General features: G+C 39.8%; 1 protein-coding gene across 1 annotated transcript in view; it reads right to left on the bottom strand.

The window, feature by feature from the left end:
* The window catches only part of LRRK2 (leucine rich repeat kinase 2), a 245,907-nt gene that overhangs the window by 93,626 nt on the left and 127,446 nt on the right, over nucleotides 1–24,835 (bottom strand). The window contains exons 24-32 of the mRNA XM_063448081.1: nucleotides 21,450–21,700; nucleotides 19,828–19,976; nucleotides 16,280–16,373; nucleotides 15,757–15,943; nucleotides 14,974–15,155; nucleotides 14,629–14,858; nucleotides 12,825–12,952; nucleotides 11,346–11,564; nucleotides 1,814–2,015 (exon numbers count right to left, since the gene is read on the bottom strand). Coding sequence (XP_063304151.1) covers nucleotides 1,814–2,015; nucleotides 11,346–11,564; nucleotides 12,825–12,952; nucleotides 14,629–14,858; nucleotides 14,974–15,155; nucleotides 15,757–15,943; nucleotides 16,280–16,373; nucleotides 19,828–19,976; nucleotides 21,450–21,700 — 1,642 coding nt within the window. The remainder of the gene's footprint in view (nucleotides 1–1,813; nucleotides 2,016–11,345; nucleotides 11,565–12,824; nucleotides 12,953–14,628; nucleotides 14,859–14,973; nucleotides 15,156–15,756; nucleotides 15,944–16,279; nucleotides 16,374–19,827; nucleotides 19,977–21,449; nucleotides 21,701–24,835) is intronic.

The following is a 24,835-nucleotide window of genomic DNA, read 5'->3' as shown; positions in this document are numbered from 1 at the left end:
TCACACACTGCATTCATACACACACACACTGCATTCATGCACACACACACTGCACTCATACACACACTGCACTCATACACACACGCTGCACTCATACACACACACATACGCACACACTGCATTCATTATACACACACTGTAAATAAATATTCAATTAATATATTTTTTTTAGGATCTAATTTTATTTAGAAATTTACCAGTAGCTGCTGCATTTCCCACCCTAGTCTTATACTCGAGTCAATAAGTTTTCCCAGTTTTTTTGGATAAAATTAGGGGCCTCGGCTTATATTCGGGTCGGCTTATACTCGAGTATATACGGTACTTATACAGATGTAAAACAGTATACAAAAAAAAAAAAACTTTTTTATATTATATAATAATACACACATTTTCTTCTACTGGAGGTCACTCTGCATTTTTCTTTATATGCAATAACTGTCCCAACAATAATAATATGCAAATTAATAATTGATTAGTATATAGTGTATTGATTTCTTGTTTTTTTAGATCAGCTCCTGCTTGAACTTTCAAAAAAGCAAAACACTGTGGATTACCTAATTTTCAAGAACATAAAGTCTCTTTTCCAGAGCCACACCAACCGGTTTTGTGGGCTAATCCAGGATGGATCAAAGAAGCAAACAGAACAGGCTGACAAAACCACATACCACCTCAACATTGGCGATCTTCAACAACATTTGCAGAGTTAAACTAGACAAAATACAGAGGTAAATCTAGATAATAATGTGATGCAGTCAGAAAAGCAGTCTCATGAAGCTTTTAAAGAATCTTTACACAATGGTGCTTCAAAAAAGGACACTACCTGTCAATGCAGAGTTCCTTAAAACTCTACTAGCTGGCAGCCATACATACATAGCGGAAGACATCTTGCAAATTTGTGAGGAGAATACTGTAGCACTGGGACGACTTAAGTGGAAAATACCACTGAAAATCATGGTGGGGAATCACCAGTAATCCAGGAAACACCAACACCATTGGGATCTAATTTTTTCCTCTCTACTTTGGGGTAATGAGGATAGTCAAGCAGCAGTGCCTGTGACCTGACAATATTGGACACATTCAAGAGTATGCCTGCCTTTTTTTAAAAGACTGGTGACATTATCCTGCCAAGACATGGTGTACACTCCGATATGAATCCTCCTTTCCCATTGATCTTTTTTCTTGCTTACTTATTCCTCAGAATATTCTTTCTACCCCCACACCCAATATGCCTACAACGAGTATTTGTCACCAGGATGTATTTGTAGAATATATGTGGTGGGTCTTCTCTTTTCAGAGTTATTGCTTTCACGGGCTATACTCTTGAGTTCTCTATTTTAAGCATATTGTTCTTTCTTCTCTTGTACCTTAGTATTAAGAAACCAATCATTTTATTGTTTTATGCTATAACTACATGCAGGTTTTTTTTCATGCGATATTTCTGAAGAAAAAGACTAAACATAAATTTAAATAAATTTAAAAATATAAAAACAAAACAACAAAAAAGTGTGCTTCTCACAAAAAGGGCACAAGAAAAAGAAAATACCTACCAATAACATGTATACATATATTATTAAATGACAATCTTACTCTTGGAAATTAGTTTTTTTTTTTTTCATTTTAGTACACTGTATATTAAATGGATATATGTGTATATTGTACAAATAATCATGTAAATGTCTATATGTAAAACTATATTTTTCAGAGCAGTTTTTTTTGTTCCAGAAATTAAAATATTAACAAAAGATAATTTTAAAAAGTGCAGATTATAGGAGAAAAAAACATTACTGAACAAAATATTTTATATTGGAGTTACCAGATTCATTTAGAAAATGCACTGCATGTGGTAGTTCATGTTCATCCAAATGTAACTGGCTTTCTTCTACAATTTCTAGCATTCTCTTGTGGTAGATAACTGGAAATTCAACAGGAACGTTTCTGCGCTCAGCTAAAATTTGTTTCTCAAGTTCCAGGTAACTGTCTGGAATTAGCTGTCCAAGAACTGGCTGATCTCTGATCTGAAGAATAAATAAAATAACAGTAGCAAATGAAAACACCAATACAGTTGATTTTATTTTATTTTTGTTATTGTTTTTTTAGTACGGCATGTAGTGAAAAAAATATAGTGGCTAAACTCTTTAAAAGGAAATAATTATATTACTTTAAGATTACAATCAATAAGCTAGGTACAAATAGATGATAACAATGTTGTAATGAAATAGATTGAAGTAGTTGAAAATTAATAGTGAAGAACTAATTTAGCAATTTGGCATGCCATACACTTCAGGCATTCCATTTCCATAAAGTTCTGATTATGTATTCCAATTTATGATTGGATGTTATGCAATTATAGACCAAAGCATTAAGTTCTTCCATACATCTACTGGAACCAGAGGCCTCTGAGCAAAAAGAGAGATATTTTTTGTTAGTTTGTGCTGGTAAATGGTAAAGAGGTGAGAGAGCACAAAAATCCAGGGCTCAAGGTCAATCAGTCTTCTAAAAATTAAAGACACTAGACTCCTAATTTCTTTCCAGAAGGGAGTAAGTGTTATACACGTCCTCCACATATGAATGTGGGAGCAGGATGCCAGAGGTCAAAGGTTGGAGACAAGAAGCATGGTCAAGTTCAGAGCCAAGGGTCAGAAGCTGAGAAGTTTAAGCAGGTATTGGCAAGAGGGAAACAAGAATTGGGAACTAGGAGAATGAGGCAAGCACCAAAACAACCAAACACTGACCAAGTGTTTTACCTGGGAATTTATAGTGGGAGCTTGTCATGTGACCAGCCCCCATCTCCCCCCGCTGTAAAGAAGGAGCCAGGATCTGGCACCCCCTGCTGCTCCTGTGGCCGCCATCTTGCCACAGTGACACCATCCACAAACCCAGTGCCAAAAGAGGATGCTAGTTCAAGACAACCGGGAGCACTGGAGCACAGGTAAGTGCTGGCTGGCTCTGTGACAAAAGGGGATTTGGCTTGACCACATGCAAGCTGCCAATCCATTCAATTGGGTAATGGTGTCAATTTTGAAGATCAGCATTCAAATGGTAGATAAGGCAAAATAACTTTCATTCATCTCTAAAAGATTAGCTGTATACAACTGACCAAGGAGTTAGGTGAATATGGCATTCAGAGTCAAATAGTACTTTCCTGCGTTGAACAGGGAAAGGTGACTTATCCCTGTTATTTTATACCCAATGGGTTTTAAACATAGTGAAGAGTTCAAATAAGAGTTCATGAGCGTGATCCATGATACGATGACAGTTTATACATCTTCTCAGCTGTTTCTAGAGAAGTCTGATTTACTTCCTGGTTCCGCCTTTTCTGACATCAATGGAATCGGACGTCACTGGAAACAGCTGAGATGATCAAAGCACATATTGGATGAAATCTAGAAGCTGGGAAAGGGAAAATGGTTTATATGCACTTTGTATTTTGTCTTAATAGCACTGAATTGTCCCACAGGTAGTCCTTGGGTGGGACGAAACGCGTAGGACCAACCTTTTTCAACTTATGGTGACAAACTACATCTGCTAACACTAACTTTGATGTAAATCAATAAATCTGCAATGTGCACTACATTTGGTTGCCTTTTAATTGAATTACACCTTGTCTCTCCTTATTCTGAGATTTTCAAAGCTCAAGACTGTTAACAGATCTACATCTACATTCATTATGCTGAAGGCTCTTTTATCTTTTACAAATTGTGAGTGGCCATTTGGCCATTAGCAAGGATTGCTAATTTGCATATTGCTAATTCTGCAGGCAGGAGAAATATGCTCTGTTAGTTAAGGTCTTATCCATCCCTTTATAAATATGTTATAATGCTATTAGAATTTCCTGTATGTTTTGTGACTTGTTTTAGTTATTTGAATTCTATTATGTTTGTCATAGCAATGTATATGTAAGGAATGTATGGGCTAGTCCCAGTAAAATAAAGTATTGTATGGATTTTTAGGGATCCCTGCCACAGAGTTGTAAAGTTGTAAAGGCAATAGAAATCACATTGCAGGCAGAGATGGACACCTGCATGGAAGAAGGACTGCAGTGGAATAGACAGAGATGACGATACCTGCCTGGAAGGAGAGCTGCAGCCTGATTGGATGAAAAAGCTCCAGAAGGACCCCAGTCAAGCCGACTCGGGCAGAAGAGCGTCAGAGTGGCTCAGTTCAAGCTAGGAAGTGATCCTGGGCGGAGGTATTCACCCAGGGTACAGTGAGCTCCGTTACAATATCCTGTATTACAGTTGGGTCCTGCAGTAAGGAGGCATTAAGGTGCCAAGACCACTAAGTTGCATGATTAGGGATGTTAATGTGAAGAGCAATATTTGCGTGATCAAACAAGGAAATATTTTAGTTTTTAGTATTCCGAAGATCTGGAAACAGCCAAAAGACCAAAAATAGATCAGGCTCATCAATAGACTCAAGGAAAGTCTCTCTGCAACCATTCCAGTGTCCACCTGTACTACAAACAGATCAACATTCATACAACTGAACAAAGACAGAACCCATAACTAAATAGGTTTTAATTATTGACTGTTTTTGTTGTTGTTTTTTTGCTTGTTTGTTTGGTTAGGTTTCAGAAACTATGTGGTTTTTTTTTTTTTTTTGCAACTCTCATGCCCATTTCCCCCTTTCTGTTTTTTAATTTTGTGTGTGTGTGTTTTTTTTTCCTTTTGTTTGTATAGTTCATAAGAGGTGAATGTGTTGTAAATATACATGGTTGCGTAGTTAAGATTAATGAAAAAAGAGAGCCCATGGCTTGTCCTATTAAGGAAGACCTGGCTCTCATTCTTTCTTTATTGCAGGTCTTAAGGTCTTTAAGACAGGTCTTAATATCTATAGGAGAGTGGATTTTTGATATTGTGTTGATGTTTTCTGCAGAAAAGCCTTCTCAATTAGAAAATATTGAAAACTCACAAAAATCACCTGGGATCATTTTATATTTGTGGGGCTATAAGCGCTCTATGAACCCTGTTCATGTGCCAGATCTCTATCAGTGCTGGCAAGAGAGGTCTAAAGAGAACAGGGACTGTATGCCACTGATTCCGCCAAGCCTCTGATCTTTAGATTTTTGCAATGAGAGCAGCTTGATAGGTTCTTGAGCATTGCTTTCAGCACCACAACATTAGTGTGGTCAGAGACCTGGTTGTGCACTAACACCATGTTGCCTAAGTAGACAGTACTTCTGCAGTTACTGACGTGCAACCCTGATAATACTGGCAATCAAGGAAGTTTGCACCTCCAACACTTTCTGGATGATATGGTTAAGATCTACTCATGTAATGTGGCCCTCTGTGCCAATCATGGACCCTGCCAGGCTTGGCAGGTCCTGAAGGTCTGGCATGTCAGCACCATCTTGGGAGGCGTCATTCTGCAGCCATGCTTCCTGGAATGAATTAATACATTTCAAACTTTTATGGTGTAGGTCGGAGTATACGGGGTGAAATATGAAATAGTGATAGCATATGTTAAAAAGGGATGTAATTTGGCATTATAGATCCTGGGTTAAAAAATAAAATGGTTTGGGCATATAACACTACAGGGTGGTATGTAAAGGCAAGACATATGACACTGTATGGTGAAATATGAAATGATCATAACATATAGGATCAATAAGTAGAATATTCAATTATATGGCAGATGACAAAACATGAACTAATAAATCCTAACTTTGCCCCCACCTCAAATTTCTGCAAATGGAGTGGAATAAGTGAAAAAGGACCTTAATAGATCTACATTCCTGGGAGTGAGACCTGAAACAGGAAGATGGGTAAGCAGGGGAAATCACAGACAGGGCATTGTTTAAAAAAATAAATAAAACAAATTAAAACTATAGAAATGCAGCAAAGTATAATCTTACAGAATTAATGACTAGTTGGATGTTGTGTTATTCATACAGTTTTGAGCAATGTCTGTTTGTGCATTTACTTGGGGGAGGAAAATAAATATTAAGATTAGAGATGTCCCGAATAGTTCGCCAGCAAATAGTTCCCGGCAAACATAGCTTGTTCGCGTTCGCCACGCCGGGCGAACATATGTGATGTTCGGCCCGCCCCCTATTCGTCATCATTGAGTAAACTTTGACCCTGTACCTCACAGTCAGCAGACACATTCCAGCCAATCAGCAGCAGACCCTCCCTCCCAGACCCTCCCACCTCCTGGACAGCATCTATTTTAGATTCATTCGGAAGCTGCATTCTTAGTGACAGGAGGGAAACTGTAGCTGCTGCTGATTTAATAGGGAAATCGATAGCTAGGCTAGTGTATTCAGTGTCCACTACAGTCCTGAAGGACTCATCTGATCTCTGCTGTAAGGACAGCACCCCAAAAAGCCCTTTTTAGGGCTAGAACATCAGTCTGCTATTTTTTTTTTCCTGTGTAATCTAATTGCAGTTGCCTGTCTGTCAGCATGTGTCAGGCTCACAGCGTATAGTGCCCACCACTCATATCTGGTGTCACAATAGCTTGCATTTAAAATAAAAACTTTGACTGTAATATAATAGCAGTAAGTTTCCTTCACACATGTGCATTTCAGGGCCTGCCAGGGCACAGTGTCACACCATTGCAATTCATATCTGGTGTAACAGTAGTGTACATAAAAAAAAAAAAAAAAATAGAAATTTGACTGTGAATTAATAGCAGTCAGTTTCCTTCACACGTGTGCGTTTCAGGGCCTGCCAGGGCACAGTGTCACACAAGTGCAACTCATATCTGGTGTAACAGTAGTGTACATTAAAAAAAAAAAAAAAATTGACTGTAATATATTGAATAGCAGTTAGTTGTCTGCAGGCCTACAGCGTCTTCTCTGCCAACTTCTGCCAGTGCACAGTGCCACTCACATCTGTTGTCACAGTAGCTTGCATGCATAGTACCACTAAATCGAAAAAAAAATGACAGGCAGAGGCAGGCCACCCCGCAGGGGCCGTCGTGGTCATGGTGCTGTGATTCCCTTTGGCCCTAGAATAATGCCCAGTGTTCAGAGGCCATGTACCCTGATTGAAAAGTTCTGAGGACATAGTTGACTGGCTAACACAGGACACCCAATCTTCTACAGCTTCCGCTCGGAACCTTGACGCACCATCCTCCTCCAGCTTAGCTTCGGGCACCTCTCAAGTTACCACTCGCCCGCCTGCCACCACCACCAACACTAGCACCACAGCCGCTTCACTTGATCTGTCAGAGGAGTTATTTACACATCAGTAGGAAGAAATGAGTGATGCGCAACCATTATTGCCAGAAGATGTAGATAACAGGGATATGTCTCAGTCAGGCAGCATTACACACATGGACATACGGTGTGATGATGATGATGTTGTACCCGCTGCTGCTTCCTTTACTGAGTTGTCAGATACAAGTGAAGCGGTTGATGATGACGATGCGTCCGTGGATGTCACGTGGGTGCCCGCTAGAAGAGAAGAAGAACAGGGGGAAAGTTCAGATGGGGAGACAGAGAGGAGGAGGAGATGAGTTGGAAGCAGGAGGAGGTCGTCGCAAGGAGCTAGTGGCACAGTCAGACAGCATGCATCGGCACCCGGGGTCAGCCCGACAGCACGCCAATCAACGCATGCTGTTGCCACCACCAGAATGCCGTCATTGCAGAGCTCAGCAGTGTGGCATTTTTTTGTGTGTGTCTGCCTCTGACAACAGTGATGCCATTTGCAACCTGTGCCAAAAGAAACTGAGTCGTGGGAAGTCCAACACCCACCTAGGTACAACTGCTTTGCGAAGGCACATGATCGCACATCACAAACACCTATGGGATCAACACATGAGTACAAGCAGCACACAAACTCAAAGCCGCTATCCTCGTCCTGGTCCAGCATCTTCAGCCACGTCAACCACTGCTGTCCTCCTTGCCCCCTCTTAACCATCCGCCACTCCATCTCTCGCCTTGAGCAGTTCCTGCTCATCTGCCCACAGGCAGGTGTCTGTCAAGGACATGTTTGAGCGTAAGAAGCCAATGTCACAAAGTCACCCCCTTGCACGGCATCAGCTGGCTTGTCTGAACTCTTAGCCCGCCGGCTTTTACCATACAAGCTGGTGGAGTCTGAGGCGTTCCAAAAATTTGTAGCTATTGGGACACTGCAGTGGAAGGTACCCGGCCGAAATTTCTTTGCACAAAAGGCAATCCCCAACCTGTACTCGATTGTGCAAAAGGAAGTAATGGCATGTCTGGCACACAGTGTTGGGGCAAGGGTCCATCTGACCACTGATACCTGGTCTGCAAAGCATGGTCAGGGCAGGTATATCACCTACACTGCGCATTGGGTAAACCTGCTGACGGCTGCCAAGCATGGAATGCGTGGCTCTGCAGAGGAGTTGGTGACACCGCCACGACTTGCAGGCAGGCCTGCTGCCACCTCCTCTACTCCATCCTCTTCCATAACCTCCTTGGCTGAGTCCTCTTCTGCTGCTGCGTCTTGCTCCACATCAACGGCACCCCCCCCAGCTCCCCAGGTACTATGTCACATCCCGGATACGGCAGTGTCACGCCGTCTTGGGGTTGACTTGCCTGAAAGCAGAGAGTCACACAGGAGCAGCACTCCTGTCCGCCCTGAACGCACAGGTGGATCAGTGGCCGACTCTGCACCAACTGGAGATCAGCAAAGTGGTTTGTGACAACATAAGAAATTTGTTGGCGGCATTGAATTTGGGCAAGTTGACACATGTGCCGTGCATGGCACATGTGTGTAATCTGATCGTATAACGCTTTGTGCATAAGTACCCAGGCTTACAGGGCGTCCTGAAGCAGGCCAGGAAGGTGTGTGGCCATTTCAGGCGTTCCTACACAGCCATGGCGCACTTTTCAGATATCCAGCGGCAAAACAACATGCCAGTGAGGCGCTTGATTTGCGATAGCCCGACACGTTGGAATTCAACACTCCTAATGTTCGACCGCCTGCTCCAACAAGAAAAAGCCGTTAATGACAATTTGTATGACCAGGGTGCTAGGACAGCCTCTGCGGAGCTGGGAATTTTTTTGCCACGTTACTGGACGCTCATGCGCAATGCCTGTAGGCTCGTGCGTCCTTTTGAGGAGGTGACAAACCTAGTCAGTCGCACCGAAGGCACCATCAGCGACATCATACCATTTGTTTTCTTCCTGGAGCGTGCCCTGCGAAGAGTGCTGGATCAGGCCGTAGATGAGCGTGAAGAGGCAGAGTTGTGGTCACCATCACCACCAGAAACAGCCTTATCAGCATCGCTTGCTGGACCTGCGGCAATGCTGGAAGAGGATTGTGAGGAAGAGGAGTCAGAGAAGGAATGTGGCTTTGAGGAGGAGGAGGAAGACCAACCACAACAGGCATCCCAGGGTGCTCATTGTCACCTATCTGGTACCCGTGGTGTTGTACGTGGCTGGGGGGAAGAACATACCTTCAGTGAGATCACGGAGGACGAGGAACGGGACAGGAGTAGCTCGGCATCCAATTTTGTGCAAATGGGTTCTTTCATGCTGTCGTGCCTGTTGAGGGACCCTCGAATAAAAAGGCTGAAGGAGAATGACCTGTACTGGGTGTCTACGCTACTAGACCCCGGTATAAGCAGAAAGTGCCTGAAATGTTACTGAATTACCGCAAGTCGGAAAGGATGCAGCAGTTCCAAAATAAATTAAAAAGTATGCTTTACACAGCATATAAGGGTGATGTCACAGCACAACGGGAATCTAACAGGGGAAGAGGTGAAAGTAATCCTCCCACGACTACGCCGGCAAGGACAGGGCGCTTTACAGATGTGTTGTTGATGGAGGACATGGGGAGCTTTTTAAGTCCTACGCATCGCCACAGCCCTTCGGGGTCCACCCTCAGAGAGCGACTCGACCGACAGGTAGCAGACTACCTCGCCTTAACTGCAGATATCAACACTCAGAGGAGCAATGAACCCCTTGACTACAGGGTGTGCAGGCTTGACCTGTGGCCTGAGCTATCCCAATTTGCGATAGAACTTCTGGCCTGCCCCACTTCAAGTGTCCTGTCAGAAAGGACCTTCAGTGCAGCAGGAGGTATTGTCACTGAGAAGAGAAGTCGCCCAGGTCAAAAAAGTATAGATTACCTCACCTTTATTAAGATGAATGAGGGATGGATCCCGAAGGGACTGACAGTGGGCGATACATTCGACTAAAAAAGGCCTGATGAGGGGGACGTAACAGGGATTAAACTGATAAGAATAGTACTACTTAACACACCACCCCTATCTGGTGGCACATTAGATTACACGCGCAGTGCCCCAAATTTGAAGTAGGAGGACCAACCAAGCATCTTTTTCCATCTCCCGGTTCCTAAAATCGATGCCATATACATGTCCCCTGATAGGGGACGTAACAGGGATTAAACTGATAGAAATAGTACTACTTAACACACCTTATAATAATGCAGAGAGAGGCAACGCAGAGAGAGGAGTCTGAAGAAGAGGAGTCAGAGGAGGAAGGTGGCTTTGAGGAGGTGGAAGACCAAACACAGCAGGCGTGCAAGGGGGCTTGTTGTCACCTTTCGGGGACCCTTGGTGTTGTACGTGGCATCAATGACATCAGTGAGGACAAGGAACGGGACATGGCTAGCTTGGTATCCAACCTTGTGCAAATGGGGAGTTTGCGGTTGTGCAAATGGACTGTTTGCGGTTGTTTGCGGTGCGTTAAACGGGGAGTTTGGTCTGTCACTGTGAAGCTGGCGTAACCCTTACACTACCTGATCGATACAACATAATACCTGATGTTTTAAAGCACGTTATTCCAAACAATTTAGGAATGTTAGGTGATTTATGCCCTTTATGGATTAAAACCAGACTCTGCATCAACTATGTAATTTTCCATGGGAGTTTTGCCATGGATCCCCCTCCGGCATTCCACAGTCCTGGTGTTAGTCCCCTTGAAACAACTTTTCCATCACTATTGTGGCCAGAAAGAGTCCCTGTGGGTTTTAAAATTCGCCTGCCTATTGAAGTCTATGGCAGTTCGCCCGTTCGCGAACATTTGCGGAAATTCGCGTTCGCCGTTTGCGAACGGAAAATTTTATGTTCGCAACATCTCTAAGATTTTAAAAATAATTTTTGTTTAAAAAATCAGCAATTTATAGGTCATGAAGCATGGTCCTTGACACCTCAATGTCTTCATAATATACTTCCTGATGAGTTTCAAAATTAAACAAAAGAGCCACTTTCCTTTCCAGCTAAAATTACAAAGCTTTCTATGTAGACAGACACAGTATATATCAATAGGTAAAATGTTTGAAGTATAAATCAACATTAAACTACTGGATTATAACAATAAAATGCCAATGATATTGTAAATTTACAAATTAAACAAATATATACATATATTGTTGTTTCCAAACAAATTTACTGAACAAACACATTACCTTGAAATTTAAGCACTCGTTTATTATAGATTTCTTTAACTTGTTCAAAGAATCAGATTCTTCAGTAGCATTCACAAAGTGATATTCTTTAATAATAGGCATTTCATGCTGATTACAAAGTTCTTTGCTTATTTTACTGAAGCAGGTTTTCTGTTGTTTTATATCAGAATCATCGAGATGTGTTCCAACAAGAATCACAGGTGAAGAGGATGCACGAGCCTATAATGATTGAAGTTTGCAAAAACAGTTAAAGTAGTGAAAACTTGGAAAATACTATAAAAAGCCTCTTACAAAAAAAACACATTGAAATAATGTGTATGTTTTTAGCATGTGCTTTCTAAATTTTCCTTTTCTACACAAAATCTTGAGTAATGCAAGGAGTTTGCTTAACTTGGAAATGTGAATTCAGTTAAAATGTCAATTTCCAGAAACTGAATGTACAAATTTTAATAATGTTATTTAGATCTCAATTTTAAACTATAACTATTACAAATATCATCCCCCTTCCCACTCTGATAAGAGACTTATTCAACTATACTCGTCTCGGACTTCACATTACATTAGAGAATTTATTTATTTATTTATATATTTTGTCATGTAAGTTTTACAAAAGCAGAATTGGTCATCTGCTAGTACAGTGACATTCAAGTATAGTATGAAACCTGAGTCTTCCCTCTACCAGCTCTGTCAAAATTAGCTGTGACTGATTGGATGTGTGATCACTCAATGTGAGTGTGGCGCACATAGCTTTGGAATTAACCTGGGTTTATATCACATGGTATTAAACCACAACAATGGAACTCATGGGATCTGAAAAGATTTTTATCAGGTCTCCCCAGTATACTCCAAATTGCTACCTGCCAAATACACAGGCCAGGCCACTGAGGGAAAACCTTAGAGTAGTACAAGCATGTCTAAGGATGCCCTCACGATAAGCCTTTTGTACACAGTTCCCTGGTGTCCCCAAAGGTGCACATGGAACAAACCTGGGATGACCAAAGTCAGAATGACTGGGAGGACTGCTGCTGACCTAAATTTGTCTTTTGAATACTTTAAAACAGTATTATGCTGCTTGTAAAGGGTGACCTCCAACCATTAGAAATAGACTGAAATCCTAGAGTCATTATGTACTCCATATGAAGACACATTATTGTTGGCAAAATTGTGAATTCCATTGATCTATAAACATAAATGTGTTGCTGTATTAAATGAGACAGTAGAAAATTATGGTGGAACAGATAGTTCAATGCCACAATTAATTTTATCTTCAAGTGTGAAACAAGCTAAAATGGACCTGCAGACCCCCAAACATTCCTGACTTCAGGGTATTGTCCTGCAACCAGAAACACCAGGAAACTGTTCTCAAGGTCACAAAATGGGCCCAATGGGCTGCATGGGCCAAATAGGCTGCATGGACCAACACTGTTTTAGCCTCACATTATACATGTAAAATGAACATAAAATGTACTATATATTTACCTTTATGTTGAAAAGCCATGGCTTTATAGCATCAATTTCTGATTCTCCTTTACTGAGATCATAAACGACAATATACAATGCTCGCGGAGTCATAAAGTGAGGGTGCGTGCTGTAGAACTCCTCCTGTCCTATTTCAGAATTGTTTATAAAGTTATGCATTAAATGTACACAAACATATATATATATATATATATATATATATATATATATATATATATATAAAAATATATAAAAGAACCATGTCATCTTTTAAATAATTATAAAGTCAAAATGCAATCATCTCATGCAATGTACTTGATTCTGATATAAACTAAATAATATCGATAAGTAACCCCCAGCAATGCCCCTGATGTACAACAGGCCTCCCAACATTCACACTTTCGGTACAGTCACATATTCAGGGTTTAGTTCACTTGTGTCCCTGAGGAGGCCATAGAACTGTCCCCGGGCTGCACAGCATGCGGGCATTATTAGATGCACTAGTGGTGTGCACCAGCCCAACAGCCAAAATGCTTGTTAGAGGGGGGCCGTACATTTTATATTGGCATAGCTAGTTACCAGGGGTGGGCTGGCATGGGGGCAGGAAGGCAACTGACTGAGGACCCGACACCAGGAGGGGGCCCCACGGCGTGCTTGATATACCTCCGGGTGCGAGACCCCTCCAGGCTATTTGGCCAGGAGGTCTGCAAACTGGCTGCTGGTCTGCAGCTCCACAGTGTGCAGAGCTGCAGACCATTTGTCTCACGAGATCTGGCCAATTAGAGCGTTGCCGTGGTTGCCACGGCAACGCTCTGACTGGTTCTCGCGAGATACATGGTCTGCAGGTCTGAACACTGCGGAGCTGCAGACCAGATATCACCACCGGACCACCAGGGAGCCCACACTGGACCACCAGGGATTGACAAAAGGTTTTTAGTCTCTCTCCCTCCATCACCAACCTCCCACACATTATTACCCTCCCCTCATTTTACAAACACATTCTCTCCATACAAAATACACACTTGCATTTACATACTACAAAGATGTTCAACTTTGCATTCACACATACTTCCACTCCATGTAAATATACAAACTGGCAGTACTGACACAAATACAACCCAGAAACAAATCCAAACACTAAAAAGACAAAACCTACCATTTGCACATTCAAATGAATTCAGACATGCTGACACTACAAACAAATTTGCATATACATTCACACTGACACTATATGAAAATATTCAAACATCATTTTAAGACACATACTTACAAACAATAAATGCATGCATACAAATAAAGGTTAGTTTACTGAACAGGGAATTATCAAAATCTGAAATGGAAATTACCCATAATTTTTCAGCTCTTCTGTTATAACTTAAAAATTTCAATTCCTTGCCATTTCTTCCATACTGATTGCAAACCAACTGTAGGGTTTATTCACTCAAGAGTAAACTAAAAACCAGATTCCAAAATTCAGGCTATAATAGCCAAATTCTGACAATTTGGGCGAATTCTTCTACACTTTGGTTTATATGGTATTCAAATTCTGTTCAAATTATGGCAATAAACACTTTGCTTAATAAACCCATGTGTACTTCTTCATGTATACATTGGACTTTATAGGGGGCCCAGGGCCCAGACTGTTGTCAGACCATCACTGTGTATAATACAAATATTTCATGTTCTACATGAGCCAGTTACATAAATTACTACAATTCAAACATTAACAAACACAAAATGTTCAATCCCCGCTAACCACAACTTCAGCTCTAAAACAAAATTTCGGTCTGGCCATTAGAAATGTGTGAAGTATGTAATTTTTTACCTGAAAAGTCCCACACATTTAGAACAATTTCTCTCCTCCCTTTGTTTCTAATAATGATGTGCCAATCCTTTACATCTATGCCAACTGTGGATTTTTCCAGTCCCTCATTTGGATGGCCACTTTTCATAAGCTGCCTAACAAGAGTAGTTTTTCCACTTCCAGAGTTTCCCATGATAAGAAGCTTCATCCGATAATAAGGAACAGCCTTTTTCAAACGCTGCTGAAGAAATCTAAAGGACATGTTTTGAAATCAGAAAAGGTACAATCAAATACAATCAAATTTCACAATAAAAACTCCTCAACTTAAGTTAGAAAATATGTAATAAACAGGTAAAGAAAATTCACCGTATTAAGTCTCTAGCTTTGCTGCCGGTATGCTTTAAATCAATGTCTAGATGAAGACCTTCAAGTGGTAGGTCCCAGACTTTTGTAAGTTTTCCCATTTCATCAGGGAACGTTCTAATGTCAACATTATAACTGATGTCAAAGGAGGTCATATTTTCAAGACAGCCAATTTCAGGTGGAATCTGAAATACAAATGTTGAATGAAGAATTCAAATTGTTAAACATATGTTCTATAAAAAAATTAAAAAATTAAAAAAGGACAAAAACAACAACATTCTAATATTCAATAGAAAATGTTTTATTTAAATATCAAACATAAATACAATGTAATTGTTATCATTGCAGTACGACTGCATTGCTGCTGTGAATTTTTGTAAGCCTGATGTATTTGTGTTACTGAAAGTAAACATCAGCATTGTTCTCTATGTATACATTTTCATTGGGTTTTGAAATTACAAGGCCAGCTTAGGTAAGTTTTTCAAATGTGGAATGTTGGCAAATTATTTTGCAGAGTATATTTGCTTTCAGTTCAATTGCACCTTTGAAAAAGTATAGATTTTTCAAAAATATACAATAATTTCTTACACTTAACCAGTAACACTATATTAATTATTCTATTGATAGATTTATGATTATTGGTTTACTAAACAATCATAAAAAAAACATCTGTGTAGCACTAATCACTCCAAAATGCAGTGTTACAACAGGACTAATATTTTGTACCGCTAATTCTAGTTAGTTTTCCCTCAAAGGGCATAACATGAATCATTTACTTTACTGTACCTCTTTCAGTTTATTCGATGATAGTTGCAATTTTTCAAGTCGTGACCATCTGCATGCATCTTTACCAAGATCCAAAATGCTAATTCCATTGTGGTTCAAGACAATCTCTCGCAAATTTAAAGAAGCCCACTTCAAAGGACCAGGTAAATTCTCGATTTGATTGTTGCTCAAATCAATGGCCCGTAATCTTTAAATGCAATCAAAAAGAATGATAAAAAAAAGAAGTACAATTTAAGAGGTAATGTAAAGATTAGTGGACATGTGTAGAACAAAGTCAAATACTGGATTTATTTTTTACTTTTAGGATGAAGATGATGGTGAAGTAGAGATGTGGATTACGAGCACATTTTCATGAACTTTATTTTATAGAGTCAATGTATCTCTTTGGAATGGAACTCTCAGTAGATTGACATGCATAAAATGTCAGACTGAACATGCAGACAAAGACCAACAGTATTATGGACTAACCTTTGCACATAATTTCAGAAAATTGCAAATCTCAGTTGTTCAATATAATACTTACAGAGGAAGCTGAAGAATGTCTTCAGGAATACTTGTATATTTATTATGAGACAATTTTACAGCTGTTATTTTAAAGGGCAAGTAAGGAGACATGTCTAGAATAAAAAAAATAAAAAAAAAGATAAAATACACTGTAAATGCCATGAGACACCTTAAAAAATAAGCACTGTAACAGAACTGTCTGTATATGGATTACATTTATTTTCCCTCCATTCGTCTCTTTGTTCGGTTTATTTCCCTGCCTGTACAGTCCCAATGTGTTCCCCTGTTAAACTACAAAGGCGCGACCACCGGGAAGCTAGCGTGTGCCGTCAATTTACCACCCAGTAGCTGCGGTTAACCGCAGCTTAATTGACTGTACTGGGTGGTCGCAGTTACACATAGCCGCCACCCGGTGGAGGTGTTATGGAGCTCCGCGGACGGTCAGCAGTGCTCAGCCCAGAATCAGTGCACTAAAAGCGGATACTTTTACGTGCAGGCACCACTGAGCCTCCAGCCTTCCCTGCTTCTATTTCGGTTGTTTAAACGAACGCTGGATTGATCGGGACTTTACTTAAGTGAATGTTTTAACCCAGATAGCTATGCCATGGAGCCTATTCGTGTAATTAAAGACTTTGGCTACATGGCAATTGAACTGTATGTGTGTGATCTGAGCGCTATTCGGTGGTTATGTACAATCAGATCTAAGCTATCTCTGGATATGTGACATGTATGTGGTTGGTGTAGTAAATGTAATATTATATGTTTTAATGTATTTTACTGTCTCTGTGTCCCCACGTGTATAGTGGCGATTTGCCTCTCTCCTGGGAGATAATTGGATTACTTCCCAATTATCTCCAGGATAGAGGGAGGGAAATTATGATGCATTATGGGGATGTTTTACTTCTGTGTGTCTGAATGTGATACATGTCTGTCTGTGTTACAGTCTTCCATCTGGTCCCCTAGGGGAGTGTCCACCAGGTGGGAGACCTGCATAAATACCGGGCAGGTAGCCCTCAATAAACCAGAATCCTGTTTTACCCTCAATACGAAGCTTGGTCTCGTGATTGAGGGGATTTACTGTATGCGGTTAGAGACTGATTGCTGGGAATGTAAGCCGCTTGGATGCTGTGTGTGTTCGTCTGTTAGCAGCTATTCGTGAGATTACCATTCGGGAGTTTGGAGTACTACTGGGTATACTGTTCGGGAGTTTGGAGCATTCCCTGGTTCCAGTTCGGGAGTTGGGGTTCTACAGTAGCTGTAACTGTACCTCCACAAAAAGGGAAAATCTACTAAACGGCGGTTTAACCCCTTTATGCCGGGAGAGCCGTAACAAACACAAAGAAAAAAAAACAGTATAGCTTCTATGGTTTCACTGAGATATTGAGATATATAAATAATTGAGAAAAAAAATTCTTTATAAAAATAACACATAGATACTAACAACAGGTGAAGATTTTATAGTGCACCGTTCAAAATACAATAACTAGATTACAGTCGTGTTAATGATTTCTTGATCTGGCATCTTAATTATATAATAAAAAAGAAATGTTTACATTTATCCCATATATTTTATGTTGTATGTATTTCTAAAGACTGTAATAAGATGTTTACCATTGTGACAGATAACAGAAGATAAGTCTTCTCCTTCATTCATTCATCCATACCCTCATTCATACAGTTTTCAAACATCTTCAGCATAAGACATTAATCATTCAAAAGAAAATTTGTAATATATCTTTATTGGTATAATGGCAGGGGAAAGGTTATCTGCTACCATATGATATATAATTAAGTATATTGTCCCTCCCCTGCGTCCACTGCATGAATAGTCAAGAGCCAGTCGCAGAGAGCATCAGTCCCATAGGGCAGTCATGTCCAAAGTCCGCCCTGCGTTCCATTTTAACATGGCTCACAGGTAATTTGGGTAATCTATCTGTTGTGGCCCCTAGTGAATCTCGAGCGCTGCTCAGGATCCCTGGATCCTTGAACGCTGTGGTCCTGAGTGGTGCGTGGGGATTCACTGGGGTGAAGAGATTGCGAGAATGCAGTGCAGTCACTGCTCGCCCTCAGGCTGCGTTCTCACGATCTCTTGGACGTCGACGTTGCAGGATTTGGTTCCTTCTCCCTGGAGGCAGAGAATGAAGGGGCAGAGTAAAAGAGGTAAGGGGCAGAGAATGAAGGGGGCAAAATAAAAAAGGCAAGGGACAGAGAATGAAGGGGCAGAATAAAAGAGGGAAGGGGCAGAGAATGAAGAGTTAGAATGAAGGGACAGAATAAAGGAGAGAAAGGGGCAGAGAATGAAGGGGCAGAATAAAAGAGGAAAGGGGCAGAGAATGAAGGGGCAGAATAAAAGAGGGAAGGGGCAGAGAATGAAGGGACAGAATAAAAGAGGGAAGGGGCAGAGAATGAAGGGACAGAATAAAAGAGGGAAGGGGGAGAGAATGAAGGGGCAGAATAAAAGATGGAAGGAGCAGAATAAAAGAGGGAAGGGGCAGAGAATAAAGGAGCAGAATAAAAGAGGGAAGCGGCAGAGAATAAAGGGGCAAAATAAAAGAGAAGGGGCAGAGAATGAAGGGGTAGAGTAAAAGAGGTAAGGGACAGAGAATGAAGGGGCAGAATAAAAGAGGTAAGGGACAGAGAATGAAGGGGCAGAATAAAATAGGGAAGGGGCAGAGAATGAAGAGACAGAATGAAGGGGCAGAATAAAGGAGAGAAGGGGCAGAGAATGAAGGGGAAGAATAAAAGAGGGAAGGGGCAGAGAATAAAGGGGCAGAATAAAAGAGGGAAGGGGTAGAGAATGAAAGGACAGAATAAAAGAGGGAAGGGGCAGAGAATGAAGGGGCAGAATAAAAGAGGGAAGGGGGAGAGAATGAAGGGGCAGAATAAAAGAGGGAAGGAGCAGAATAAAAGAGGGAAGGGGCAGAATAAAAGATGGAAGGAGCAGAATAAATAGAGACAGAATAAAAGAGAGAAGGGACAGAATAAAAAGATGAAATGAAAAGTATGCCGTTTGCAATAAATTTTGCATAAAATTGTTAATTTGCATTTAATTTTAATGGTTCAACATTGCAGCAAAGTTACTATTTCTTAACTGGTGCAATTTTGGTGGAGCAGAACAGTTATTTCACTCTACTTAGTAAACCAACTTGATTGGATCTACATAAATGATCATTATACATTTTACCATGATGCCATTAAAGGGTCACTCCAACCCTTTTTAAAGCGGATCTGACACTTTTTAGTATCTCGTAAAGATATAACCAAAAGCGCCAGAAGCCAAAGTGACCTGCGGCTGCGAGGGACAGCCAAAGATGAGTAAAACTCATCTTTCCTGCACACTACAGCCCTTCTAAACGTTGAAGTGGACAGACATTGGAGTAACCCATTGAAATAGTGAAGAGACTACATGATTAAGGGCAAAAAACAAAAAAAAAGTCATACCAAGTGGAGTCATATTTTTTAAATTATGCATGATCATATATCATATATTTCCTAATATACAGAATTTAATAAAGATTTGAATAATTTACATAAAATGTTATGAAAAATTAAAACCATAAAACTCACCAAGTTTGTTTGTTATGGCACAAAATGTCTCCAGCTTTACACAGCCTTTCAGAAAATCAGGCGTAAGTGATGAAATTGAATTTTTATTCAAATTAAGGGTCCTTAATTCTGGCAAGCAAAGCGGTGTTAAAATTTCAGATATGTAATTTCTGTGTAATTGAGAAAAAAAAAGTATTCACTTATTTTTAGCTTACGAAAGGTTTCCGAACGTTTTAAAAATAATCAAACTTTAAGTTCAATTTTGATTAACTATATATTTAAATTATTTACACTGTAAATAAATGTGACATTATTAATTTAGATTTTTAGACATTTTGTTTTTTTTTTATCATATTCAAAATAGAGACAGTTAGGGAAAAGAAAAGTCACATCAATGAAACTCAATTTCAAATTATACCTCCTTTTTAAAACAGGTAAATTGCGATCAGAATTTACATGTCTTTTAGATCACAATTTACATGTCTTTTAGATCACATAAAAACGTCAAGTATGTGTGCTTAATGAACAGAACATATATGAAGAACACAATTCATAAGAAAAAGTACGTAATAGTGAAAAGTTCATTTTGAATAAATATAGTTTTCAAATCAATTAGAATAATGCACATGTGACAAGGATAACTAAACTGTATGTTTACTTCCTGTTTTGAAATTCTAACAACAATTATTTAAAATATATCCCATTGCAATAAGTGATCTCAAAGCAGCATGCCAAAAAGAGAATATGTAGAGGTGAGAGCTGTGGTGAGAGGGAATGCGGGCAATGTTCAGTACTGCTCTAACTTTTTAATGGCAATAGACATCCACCGAAACTTTATTGATCTATATATTTATAATCTAGAATCACAACAGTACATTTAAAGGCAAATAAGTATACCTAGCACTTGTACTACAGAGGCATTGTGTATATGATTATGCCTATGCGACATAAAACCATAAATTATGTAAAATTAAAATGCCATATTCCAAATCTGCTAAATCGTTCATAAAAAAAGAGGACGGGGATCATGGATTTTGAGGTTTGGCAATTTGGAAACACTTATGAATATGATTATTTGTAATTATATATTTTTTTCTTTTTAGAGATGGCATAGTGTAACTTAAAACAAAATGGTACAGCTGGTAAAAGTTAACTGTATTTTCTTATTTCTGCGATGATGATGGAAATGATGAAGATGATAGAGATCTCCATAAGATCAAATCAAATTTATACTTAAACTGGGACACTGGAAAAGTTGATAAATCATAATATGCTCTTCCTGGTAATGTAATATACTGGAAGACATTCACTCCAACTTCCACCTCAATTTCTGTGAATTGGTCAAAGGTGGGTTTTTAGCAAAAATACGAACTTTAACAGTTCAATAGGACTGCCTAAAAGTAAAGTATTAATTGTCTTAAATGAGCTAAAGGGGACATAGTAATTACAAAAGAATAAGTGTGTCAAGGATAGTTTTTAAAATCCACAGAAAGAAAACAGATCCATTCTGAAAGACTGCTTCCTTATTTGTCAAATGTGCAATTAGTTTACTAGGGAGAAGCCAGATTCATTGATTCTTTTTTTTTTTTTTTTTTAAAGCATTTCTATGAAATTAACATGTCACTCCTCTATTCAGATCTTACCCTTCCAAGATTAACTCTTCAAGTTTCACTGCAACATTCCCAATGATGTCTGGAAAATATTTCAGCTGGTTGTACGAGAGATTCAGGTGTTTTAAACTTCTACATGCTGCGGTTATGTTCAAGTCCAGAGATGGCCCTATTTCATTCCTTGAGATGTCAAGGAATGTAAGGGAATTTATCTCCATTACACAGGAAGGAAAAGAGTTGAAGTTGTTGCTTCGAAGATCCAGATATGTCAATGATTTCAAGGCCTGGAGGTGAAAATGATAGTAGACATCTAAAATGTTTGTCAGAGTGATAGTAGACTTCATAAAGTTTGTCAGAGTGATTATACTACCAAGATTTTTCTCTTTACACAAATCATAATTTCTTATAGTTTTTTTTTGTTTTTTCATTTATACTTTTAATTTTTTCAAGAAGGAGAGGGTATAGAAAGGGAAAAATGTGTGTGGGGGGAGATAGGGGAAGGTAATATAAGCAATGTAACACATAGAAAATCCCATTTTGAGCCAACAGCTATTTTCCAGGCACATAGAAATGTACAGTAGGGTTTATTTTATTTTTTTTTATTCTTTATTTTTGCAGTGCATATCAAGTGAACAGACGCATGTGAGGTACCCCAACGGCAATCCTCATGCGTTATTGAGACATATGTAACAATGGGTTTTTCGAGTATACATGCACTTTTTTTTTTTATGTTTAAACAATTAGTAGTATTCACAAGCGATAATCAACAGCTATAGCCATCATGAACTGTGGTGTGTAGGTTATCAAGCCTAAGACATTGTGTATTTTCAGGCAGTTACATACTGGAAGATATATTAAATTACAAGGTCTATAGCTTAACAGAGACTATCATTCACTGCCTATACCTCCAGGTGGAGCTTAATTTACTACTACTGCAAGACCACCCTGGGATTTTGGAGATCTCAATAGTTTTCTGGCTACCCTTGGTCTATTCCCTGCCCAGATGAATTTATTTTAGTCTGTCTGGAACAGTTTAAAATAGGAAAGTGGGATTGGTATGAAACAAATATTGTAGCCTAGGGACTATAGACATTTTTAGTGCAGATATGCATTCCATCCAAGACAGCTATAAAGGTGACCATTTCTGGAGTAGGTGTTTACAGTCATGCCAGATTTTAATATAATTTGCGGAATATAGTTCAGATTCATTTTTCGTAAATATTACACGTAGATATTTCATGGAGGAGGTGCACCATTCAAACTGGCATGACTGTTTAAGTAGTGTGACTGCATTATGGGGGAGGCCTATGCATAAGGCTTGTGTCTTACCAGTGTTAAGTGAATAATAGTAAACATCTTCATATATAAGTATAAGGTGCATGATAGCAGGGAGAGAATCCAGTGGCTGTGTAATATAAATTAATATGTCATCAACAAAGGCGGTAATCTTCAGTTCTGTATCTCCTGTTTTGATTCCAGAGATGTTAGGGTGTGATCTAATGGATTCCAACATCTAATGCATTCCAGGCACTCCGTCTGCTGGCATTGCTATGGACGGCTCTTCCGTCCATGTGATGGTGAGGTCCTCGCAAGGACCTTGCGATCTCATGGCCCAGGATGGCCGGATCAGACGCAGGGGGACTCCCTGGGATGCCAGGTAAGCCCCGCCATCGCGATTGACTGCCTCCAAAATGGCGGGCGCCATGTGCACAAACAGCAAGAGGAGAACCTTATACCACCCCACGCTTCCAAATAAAGCGGCTCCTAGCTCCCGATCCCGCCACACAGGAAAGTGCCAGCCCTTGCAGCCACCTAAGCCAGCATTAAGAGGCACGGGCGACCCTTTGTGCACTACAAAAATAAAAAAATGTAAAAAAAAAAAATTATATAGCTTTTCTATTATCTGTTAATTGTAAAAGAATAATAGTAAAACATTTCACTGGGTATGGGTAGAGAAGACAGACATAAAAAAACACACAGCACTGAATGTATAGTGAACTGCTGGGAACTGCATACACCTCTAGGAGATCTGATATAGGACTGTAGGAGGAATGTCAGTCCTTGGGAGTGTGTGGCCTGTAAAGGCCTAGAGGATGGCCTGCGGATTGTATGTTCTCGTTCTGGTGATGCTTATTGCGCTATGGGTACTGCTTGCTTTTCAGCTGGTAAACAGAGACTGCGAAAGCATGATTCTGCATCATCAGCCGATGTGACAGTGTATGTTTCTTTGCTGTCAGTCACCACCAGAGATCCTTTTGCTCCCCACTGATATTTCACTGCATGGTCACGTAGCCTTTTGGCTACTGGAGCCAATCATCTCTTTTCTGCCAGGACGGAGAATTGGAGGTCACTGTAAAATGCGATCTGGTTTCCATCACAGTTGGTTCCTATATTCAAAAAGGGTTCAAAATCCGTGCCTGGAACTTATAGACCTGTGAGCTTAACTTCTGAGGCTGGAAAAGTATTTGAAAGGTTATTAAGGGATAATATTCAAGAATTCCTTGAGAAGAACATGGTTATCAGCCAAAATCAGCATGGTTTTATAAAGCACAGGTCATGTCAAACTAACTTGATTGCATTCTATGAAGAAGTAAGTAGAAGTATAGCTCAGGGTGTTGCAGTGGATGTTATGTATTTGGATTTTGCCAAGGCATTTGATACAGTTCCACACAATAGATTAGTGTTTAACCCCTTAAGGACCAAACTTCTGGAATAAAAGGGAATCATGACATGTCACACATTTAACCCTTAAGGGGTTAAACTCAAAGAAATCGGTCTAGATGAAAATTCTTGTTCTTGGGTAGAACATTGGCTTAAAAATAGAGTACAAAGAGTTGCCATTAATGGTTAATTTTCAAGCTGGACAGAGGTGGCAAGTGGTGTCCCTCAGGGTTCTGTTCTGGGACACTTTCTATTTAACATATTTATAAATGATCTTGAAAAAAGCATTGAAAGTCATGTTTCAGTGTTTGCAGATTACACACAACTCTGTAAAGTAATACAATGTGAGCAAGATATTACTTTGCTGCAGAGGGATTTAGATAGATTGGGGACTCAAATGGTAGATGAAATTTAATGTTGCAAAATGCAAAGTTATGCACTTCGGCAAGGATATTATGGCACTAGAAAAAGTGCAGAGGCGGGCTACAAAATGAATAAAAGGAATGGAACATTTTAGCTATGAAGAAAGGTTAACAAATTTAAACCTCTTTAGTTTAGAAAAACGTCACCTGAGAGGGGATATGACAACATTATACAAATATAGTCGGGGCCAATACAAACCATTGTGTGAAAATCTATTCACAAACTGGACTTTACATAGGACACAAGGTCATGCGTTTAGACTGGAAGAAAGAAGATTTAGTCTAAGGCAAAGAAAAGTATTTTTTACTGTAAGAACAATCAGGATGTGGAATTCT

Source organism: Pelobates fuscus, chromosome 3, assembly GCF_036172605.1.
Source record: "Pelobates fuscus isolate aPelFus1 chromosome 3, aPelFus1.pri, whole genome shotgun sequence".
Classification (NCBI taxonomy): domain Eukaryota; kingdom Metazoa; phylum Chordata; class Amphibia; order Anura; family Pelobatidae; genus Pelobates; species Pelobates fuscus.
This window is presented reverse-complemented; position numbering and strand designations above follow the sequence as displayed.